The sequence below is a fragment of the Doryrhamphus excisus genome, linkage group LG22, assembly GCF_037039965.1.
Source record: "Doryrhamphus excisus strain RoL-2023G ecotype Guam linkage group LG22, RoL_Dexc_Guam_v1.1, whole genome shotgun sequence".
NCBI classification, from domain to species: Eukaryota; Metazoa; Chordata; class Actinopteri; order Syngnathiformes; family Syngnathidae; genus Doryrhamphus; species Doryrhamphus excisus.
The window spans coordinates 1071991-1081725 of NC_136378.1; the positions used below are offsets into that span (position 1 = coordinate 1071991).

The window sequence follows — 9735 nt, forward strand, 5'->3', positions numbered from 1 at the left end:
ACTCCAAATTGTCCATAGGTATGAATGTGAGTGTGAATGGTTGTTTGTCTGTATGTGCCCTGTGATTGGCTGGCCACCAGTCCAGGGTGGACCCCGCCGCTCAACCTGAAGACAGCTGGGATAGGCTCCAGCAGCCCCGCGACCCTCGTGAGGATAAGCGGTAGAAAATGAATGAATTAATGAGTTCTCCTATTTTGTGTGGAAGTGGTAACTTTTTTGCTGTTGTTTCTAAGCGCCACGAGCAGCATATCCTACACTATCATGTCGGCGTTACTTTCCATCTTCTGATCAGCAGGTCTTGTTTCGTATTTTGGGACCCATTAAAAAAAAGTCAATAGTGATATTTTGAGGCCTGTCAGGTGGGTGTGGCGAATTACAATGTGATGACCCGTTAGTGCCGATTGGCTGGGAGACGTCACACGTTCCACCATGTGAAACACAGCCCGTTCATTGAAGAGACTGGTCACATGTTATTAATATTGCATTGAAGAGGAAGCACTGAAGGAGTTGGAGTACTTTATTGCACCGCCATTTCCATCACATGCAGGATATGGATTGTTGTGATCCAATTAGTGCATTAAACCTTGTGGCTAACTGCTGCCTATTCCCCCCGAGGCCCGCCTTCAGCGTCCCGTCCGTGCTAAATCACCATCAGGGCCATAAGGAGGCTCTTATGCTGATCTCATCGTGACACGTTGAAAGGCTTTCCACGCTCGGTGTGTGTTTAGCAAAGATAATCGCGTTATGATTTGAAATGAAACTGTGGATGTGAGAAATAAACAGAAATCCAATCCACGGTGAGGTTATTCTGCACTGGAGGAACCAACCAAGGAGGAAACTCTGTCCATTAGCGCATCACTGACCAGGAGAAGATAATAACGCTCCATTTGGAAACCACACACAGATAGAGCGGCATCAAACCCGTATTTGTTTGGTTTTGGTACCAAGTGTTGGTCTTCTCATAGTGGCTCATTAAAGCTAAGCTAACACGAGACAGCTGTAATATGACAGGAAGTTACACGGCTCATTGGGAAACATCTCCATCGACCGAGCTCACCTTCACCTCCGTGGGCTGACGTATACGTTAAATATTCCAGGAAGTTGCTCTGCACTGCAGTCCGTCTACACAATTGCTTGAACAAAAAGCGCCTGATTCTCGGAAGGGGAAAGCGGGGGGAAGCGTCCCGCTCACACGGGCTGGTCAGCGGTGGCCAGGGAAATGGCGCCGGAGTCGCAGGAGCTCTTCATACCTTCTTTGATGGACAGCTGGCTGCTGGGGCTCCGAGCCAGGGACGCTTCTATCTGGGCCTCCGACACCTGAAGGCAACGCGTGAAACTGTCAATAATCATCTGGAATACCAACACAAAAGCTTCCGCAGCGCATTCTGGGTAATGGGGGGTGTCCAAGCTGTAGATATGCAAAGTACTACAGTACATATGTAGTATATTTCAAGAAACTGCATCTCAGCAGTATGTGATATATTGATATCAACTTTTGTTGTTTTCATTTGCTAAGATGTTTCCAGCGGCACATTCGAGGAACATTCGAGGAACATTCAAGGAACATTCTGGATCTTTTACCTCCTCAAATTTCTTGGCCTTGTACTGTTCCGCCCCTTTCAGGAAGTTGAGCAGGATGAGGTCACAGAGAACCGTACCCTGCCGAGAGCCAAAAACACAGATGACGTCCCAGCGACATGGAACAAGCATGCTCTTCCCGAGGAGCCTCCGACCTACCAGACCAATGGAGGTGAAGGCAGTGACCAGGTTGATCAACGTTGGGATGGTGTCAAACTTTCCCGCCTGAAATGAGAACAGTTTTGACCCAAGGGATTTTCTTCCTGTGGTTTAACCAGGATGGAGTCCCGTTGTTAACGGTACAATTAAAGCGGGGGTGTCCAACGTGCGGCTGGGGGGCCATCTGCAGCCCACGGCTGTTTTGTTATGGGTGGCTTTACAAAATATCAAAATGGCAAAGTTGCATCCTTTGACTTTACACCGCACGGCCCTAGCCGGACACCCCCTGCCTTAAAGACTGGACTGTGGTGGACTGTAAGGTCCTCCTAACTCACGACGCCAGTGACCATCACGTCAAAGCGGATTGCAAAAGCCTTGTGCAGGGTCCGGAATTCCGTATTGTCTGGCCTCTTGAAATATTTGGCAAACCTGCATGAAGAAGGGAAAGCGAAAGCTTTAAAAGCCGCCAAGACCACACGGAAGATGAAGGAAGGAACCGCCAACCTGAAGTTGAAGCCCTTGGAGACGGCGTTCTTGGCAAAAGGTGCATCCAGTCTGGTGAAAGAGTACTTGGGGGTACAATATTCAATACTTAGGTCCAGATTACACTTCCACTCAATGTTGATCCCTATTTCCCCTCCCTGAAAGACAAGGAAAACAGGCTATTTAAAACCTTCTAAATACACTTTAACATTATTAGAGCCCTCCAGACATGAAATAACACCCCTATAGTCACCTTGACATACCTATTTTCCCCATACAGTAGACATAATAGCAGAAAACCAAACATGTGACATCAGAAAACCTGTTTAAAACCCTTCTAAATAATATTTAACATTATTAGAGCCCTCTGCACATGAAATAACACCCCTATAGTCACCTTGACATACCTATTTTCCCCATACAGTAGACATAATCGCAGAAAATCAAACATGTGACATCAGAAAACCTGTTTAAAAACTTCTAAATCACCTTTAACGTTATTAGAGCTCTCTAGACATGAAATAACACCCCTATAGTCACACCGCCGCTTCCTTTCCCGTGTATAGTAACACTGCTATTTCCCCATCCATTCCACTGTTTATGCATATGATGTTTAGTTTGGTTCCGATGTGAGAGCAGCAGTAGGAGAGACCTTCCGCGCCAGGCTGGCTACGTCCTGTCCGGTGTACTTCAGCACGTCTCCCACACGAAAGATGGGGCAGAAGGGGCTGGTGTCCGGGTGGTACGTACAGCGCTTGATCTCGTCTGACGTCATGTTGGACGGGAAGTTTCCTCTACAACAACATGGCACGCGGTCACCATGGAGACAAAGTCTGCTGCAGTGATGGCGGCCTACCTGATGACGTTGAAGAGAGGGAAGCGGATGCTGTTCTTGATGAAGATGGTGAAGTTCTCCACGTCCAGCATGGGCTGTCTGGGGGAGGACAGGAGAAGGGATGAGGATGGAGCTTGGGAAAGAGGGAAGCGACATGCGGTCTTGTCACGCTTCTCACTCGTCCACGCTGTCGTTCTCAGCCGGGCACCACCCCTCGATCTCACACTGACCGCCGGACTTGCTCGCGTTAGGAAGACAAACTCCCGTGATCCTTCCTGGGGGGGCGGAGAGAGCAGAGGATGAGGACTTTGTTCAACTTTATGCTGTTTCTTTCTCTTCTTTACTTTCTTTAATATTTCATCTCCGCTGTCATAAAATGGCTGCTCCTTTCCTACTTTTGCTGCTGCTTTTTAGTGTGGGTGTTTAATTGTATTTTAGCAATACAGATAAATTATTGCAGAAAATCAAACATGTGACATCTAAAACCTTCTAAATACACTGTAACGTTATTAGAGCCCTCTAGACATGAAATAACACCCCTATAGTCACCTTGACATACCTATTTTCCCCATACAGTAGTAGACACAATCGCAGAAAACCAAACATTTGGCATCAGAAAACCTGTTTAAAACCCTACTAAATAATCTTTAACATTATTAGAGCCCTCTGCACATGAAATAACACCCCTATAGTCACCTTGACATACCTATTTCCCCAGTAGACATAATCGCAGAAAACCAAACATTTGACATCAGAAAACCTGTTTAAAACCTTCTAAATACACTGTAATATTATTAGAGCCCTCTAGACATGAATAACACCCCTATAGTCACCTTGACATACATATTTTCCCCATACAGTAGACATAATCGCAGAAAATCAAACAATGTGTGGCCCTCGAGCCACATTTTGGATCCCAAAATAAAATAAATGACCCTTGTGTCATTAGCATCGGTGTGATGATAATAAAAAAAATTAATTGACAGAATGAAAAATGATCATTGCCTTTTCTGATGATTTCTTTTTAACTGACCGAGTAGATGCCTTTCTTGGAAAATGTTGACATATTTATAATATATTATTATTGACATATATTGCAATAATTTTTATTTCCCAGACAAAAACAGGTAGTTACGCTCTCAAGTATTCCACCCCCCCCATCCCCAAAATAATAGGAAGATGTTTTACCATTGGTAAGGATGGAGCCTATGAATTGTTGACAGTCTTCGTCGTAGGAACAGTTATACTTCCGCCCAGTCTGAAAGAGACGAGACACGCTGGGCTTAGCTGGTGTCACCAAGTCCTGCCAAGATCACAAAACCTGCACGTGAAAGCGGCTGGAAACATGGCCACCGGTGGTGAAGACAGGAAAGCCTGACTTCCTGTCTAGTGCTGCTTGTCAACCAGCATGAGTCCTGATTTACTTCCCATAGGTAGATAGCGAAAACCCCGCCCCCCACGGGTCCCTGCAATTCTGATCCAAAACACCAAACATATTATTATTATTATATGATTTATTATTATTATATTATTTTAAAATGATTTGAGGGCAGGTCAGATTCCAAATGTAGCAGCTGTTGAGGTCCTCATGCAAAACAGTAAATAAGAAAATAATACAAATATTTACACTGCTGGTATGATGGATCACAACTCAAGTTGATTGACATATCCGAGAAAAAAAAAGTAAAAGAAATATGGATCTGTTATATTTTTATAGCCGTTTTTGGGAGTAGACTTTAGGACCCAAGGGGGCAGGAAAGGGCGCTCGTCGTACATGCTAGTGACCACATGCTATTTATTTATTATGGAGAGGGGGGGGGGGCAAACTAGGACAGATTATCAGCACCCTGCTCCCCCCTCCCCCGAGACATCAAACATCAGGTCTAAGGGAAAAAACAGTTTTCTGACCTCTGCACAGTTTCCCTGGAACTGATTCTCGGTGATGATGAGTTTGGTCATGATGCAGAACACAGCAGCGCCCTGAAACACACACACACACACACACACACACACACACAGGTTGATGGGGCGTGCCCACCCAAGCGTGGGGTGCTCGTCGCACCTGCTGTGGGAAGACGTAGTCGGCCACGTCCATGACGCGGTTGTGATGGCCCCCGAAGCCCTTGACTTTGGTCATGACGGACGACTCGATGCCGGTGTCCGTCACCTGGTAGGCCTTCTCGTGGATGAACACCCAGCTGCACCGCACACGACAGATTTCACACCACAAGACACACGTTTGTCAACGCCATATCGTATCCGATACGTATCCGCCCCTCACTTTGGATTCAGGCATACGATGAAAAGACATATGTATACTACTACAAATGTATACTTATTAAATAAGTCATCAAATAATACATCATTAATGATATATATATAGTATATATATATACAGTGAAGAAAATAAGTATTTGAACACCCTGCTATTTTGCTATTTCTCCCACTTAGAAATCATGGAGGGGTCTGAAATTTTCATCGTAGGTGCATGTCCACTGTGAGAGAGATAAACTAAAAAGAAAAATCCAGAAATCACAATGCATGATTTTTTAACAATTTATTTGTGTGATACAGCTGCAAATAAGTATTTGAACACCTGTGTATCATCTAGAATTCTGACCCTGAAAGACCTGTTAGTCTGCCCATTAGAAGTCCACCTGCACTCCATGTATCATCCTGAATCAGATGCACCTGTTTGAGGTCGTTAGCTGCATAAAGACACCTGTCCACCCCATACAATCAGTAAGACTTTAACTTGTAACATGGCGAAGACCAAAGAGCTGTCCAAAGACACCAGAGACAAAATTGTACACCTCCACAAGGCTGGAAAGGGCTACGGAGCAATTACCAAGCAGCTTGGTGAAAAAAGGTCCACTGTTGGAGCTATCATTAGAAAATGGAAGAAGCTAAACATGACGGTCAATCTCAATCGGAGTGGAGCCCCATGCAAGATATCACCTCGTGGGGTCTCAATGATTCTAAGAAAGGTGAGGAATCAGCCCAGAACTACACGACAGGACTTGGTCAATGACCTGAAAAGAGCTGGGACCACCGTTTCCAAGGTTACTGTAGGTAATACACTAAGACGTCATGATGTGAAATCATGCATGGCACGAAAGGTTCCCCTGCTTAAACCAGCACATGTCAAGGCCCGTCTTAAGTTTGCATATGACCATTTGGATGATACAGAGGAGTCATGGGAGAAAGTTTTATGGTCAGATGAGACCAAAATAGAACTTTTTGGTCATAATTCCAATAAGCGTGTTTGGAGGAAGAAGAATGAAGAGTACAATCCGAAGAACACCATCCCTACTGTGAAGCATGGGGGTGGTAGCATCATGCTTTGGGGGTGTTTTTCTGCACATGGGACAGGACGAGTGCACTGCATTAAAGAGAGGATGACTGGGGCCGTGTATTGTGAGATTTTGGGGAACAACCTCCTTCCCTCTGTCAGAGCATTGAAGATGGGTCGTGGCTGGGTCTTCCAACACGACAACGACCCGAAGCACACAGCCAGGAAAACCAAGGAGTGGCTCCGTAAGAAGCATATCAAGGTTCTAGCATGGCCCAGCCAGTCTCCAGACCTGAACCCAATCGAAAATCTTTGGAGGGAGCTCAAACTCCGTGTTTCTCAGCGACAGCCCAGAAACCTGACTGATCTAGAGAAGATCTGTGTGGAGGAGTGGGCCAAGATCCCTCCTGCAGTGTGTGCAAACCTGGTGAAAAACTACAGGAAACGTTTGACCTCTGTAATAGCAAACAAAGGCTACTGTACCAAATATTAACATTCATTTTCTCAGGTGTTCAAATACTTATTTGCAGCTGTATCACACAAATAAATTGTTAAAAAATCATGCATTGTGATTTCTGGATTTTTCTTTTTAGTTTATCTCTCTCACAGTGGACATGCACCTACGATGAAAATTTCAGACCCCTCCATGATTTCTAAGTGGGAGAAATAGCAAAATAGCAGGGTGTTCAAATACTTATTTTCTTCACTGTATACAAAATATAGAGTAGGTGACCACAGGTGACTTGAATACATCATTTCTTTGCCAAGTATTGTCAAATATCTACTTACATGTTGATGGAACGATACTATTTATGGCAGTATTTCTTATGTGAATATTAGAGTTACATTTGTAGTAATGAGTGAGGCTTCTAATAATATCTTTAGTACTGTACTAATATCTTAGTACAGCCATACACTGCATATGCAGTATAGTTAGTACAGCCATATACTGTATATGCAGTATAGCTAGTACAGCCATATACTGCTTATGCAGTATAGCTTGTACAGCCATGTACTGTATATGCAGTATAGTTAGTACAGCCATGTACTGTATATGCAGTATAGTTAGTACAGCCATGTACTGTATATGCAGTATAGTTAGTACAGCCATGTACTGTATATGCAGTATAGTTAGTACAGCCATATACTGTTTATGCAGTATAGCTTGTACAGCCATATACTGTTTATGCAGTATAGCTAGTACAACCATATAGTAGTATGTAGTATATATGTAGTTAGGATGAGTACATGACATAGAATCCTATTAAATGAGATGTCAGGGAGCGTGTGTAATATGTGTACTATTTTGGTATACTACTGCACTGTTGGTAATATTTTGCATTTAACATGGAGTTAAATATAACAACATATTCATTTCTACGGGCTGCGCGGTGGACAGGTGGTTGGCATGTAGGCCATGTGTTCTCCCCGTGCGTGCGCGGCCAACCCGGTTGGTGCTTTGTTGCCGTCTAAAGGTCGGACAGGTGACCTGACCTCCCCTGAAAGTGGACCAGGAGAAGAAGAGGACTCACCCCACAAAGTACGTGATGATGAGGACTTGCACGATCCTGTTGATGATGCCCACAGACCAGCTCTTGACCACCACAGACTTGGTGGTCTCATAGGTGAAGAAGTCGGTGACCCAGCCCCACACCATGGAGCTCATGCTGGCTTAAAGTACTAAGAAAAGATGAGCAAGTACTGCAGTAGAGCACGTACAAGTGTATTCCTTTCCTTTCAACACTGACCTGGGCTCAGCTTTATGGAAGACGTGTCTGATGGACGTCCCTCTTCTTCTCAGACTCCAACGCTGGACCTCCCCTTGCTTGGAGGGGAAGCTACTGGAAAAAAGGGTCCCTCCCTCTCCGTTCCCATTCCCCCATTCACCCCCCCCCCCCCCCCCCCAACTCCCACAACAACTATTCTTCTACGCCATGAAAGCCGCTTCCTTTCACGTGTCTTCGTGTTTTTAACATTGAATATAAGGACATGTCGCCATTTTGGATGGATGGATGGATGGATGGATGGATGGACGGGTGGACAGATGGGTGGATGGATGCATGGACATTCATAAGAATGTTTGCTGAAATTTCTGATAACCAATAATAATAATGATAATAATAATAAAATAAAAATGAAATGTGTTTTCTGATAAAATCTAAAACTAAAAAACATAAAGAAATGAAATGCACATTAATTACATTACAAAAACAAAACATTGAAAAAGAATACATAAATGAAGAAAACACCACAAAAATAACCCATAATCAAACATAGAATGAAAATGTAAAAATGTTTTTAAAATTCACATTGAATAGAAATAATATCATTTCTATCATTTTCTGGTCAATTTAACATTCACTGTTCAATTTGGGCAGGTACACTGTGATATATATTTCTATGAATAGAAATATTCCTTATGACTGGTTGACCCATCATGGGATAGAAATATTCCTAGTTTTTGGAATAGTGCGTGTCGTTCCACTGTCATTTCATCCTGAGGACCACGTCCATCAGCTACCCAAGGGATGTTCTCCATAAAAGGCATCCTTCAAGGAAGCGCTAGTGACGTCCCCGTGAAAGATGACACATCCAGCGGCAGTCCAAGAAATGGCATTCTAAAGTGGCCAAGAGGCGTCACGGTAATGCCTAATCGACAATCACTGTACATGATATACGACACCACCACTCATCAGCAATACTAATGCTGGAGATAACGCCGTGACGCCATGACAGCGTGTATGTGTGTGTGCGTGCGTGCGTGTGTCTTTGATGGGACCGTGTCATTTCTTAAGTGGATCCATTATGTTTGTGGTCAGTCATTTGCAACCTGATCCACGACCAAAGCCGCGTTCGGCGTCCGTGGTGGTCTATGAAACTTCCTGCCACAGCTCGACATTTAAACAATTAGCAGACACTCACGCTTTAGCGGTCCGCATGCAAAGGAAGGTCAGGGGTCTTCTGTGACGTCATCTGTAGGAAAGGGGAACCTAAGATCTAGGACCGTTTACCTAGATTCTAGGACTGGAAGTGCAGGATACGGACGAGTAGAGCGGAAAGGCCCAAATGGGATTATGGTCTACATGCTGTACAGGTGAGGGGGAAATGAAGAGGGTCACTCAGCAGGAAGTGGAGGACCAAGCTTCCGACTGAGTGACCCTCTTCAGTTCAACCCTCAACTTATCTTCTCATAGAAAGTGGTGGGAGGCCAACCGCACACACACACACACACACACACACACACACACACTTAAAAACCAACCTCTTCAAGCCGCCTTTTAACAAACCCCCATGCACTTAGGCATCACCAGCCAACCTCTACCACCAGTGCCGACGTCTATGTGGCCCTCCTGGTCGTTGTTAGAGCTCTCTCGCAAACCGCCCGCCT

At 44.6% G+C, this 9735-nt stretch overlaps 1 protein-coding gene across 1 annotated transcript; it reads right to left on the reverse strand.

The window, feature by feature from the left end:
• Positions 1-527: 527 nt before the first annotated feature.
• p2rx3a (purinergic receptor P2X, ligand-gated ion channel, 3a) lies at positions 528-8197 on the reverse strand. Its single transcript, XM_058063401.2, has 12 exons — positions 7880-8197; positions 5118-5253; positions 4964-5035; positions 4244-4313; positions 3234-3330; positions 3077-3154; positions 2873-3014; positions 2242-2378; positions 2073-2166; positions 1738-1803; positions 1582-1659; positions 528-1317 (listed from the first exon to the last, which is right to left on the reverse strand). Exons 1-12 carry the CDS (start codon positions 8011-8013, stop codon positions 1189-1191), a joined length of 1233 nt encoding a protein of 410 aa, XP_057919384.2. The 5' UTR covers positions 8014-8197; the 3' UTR covers positions 528-1188.
• Positions 8198-9735: the final 1538 nt, after the last annotated feature.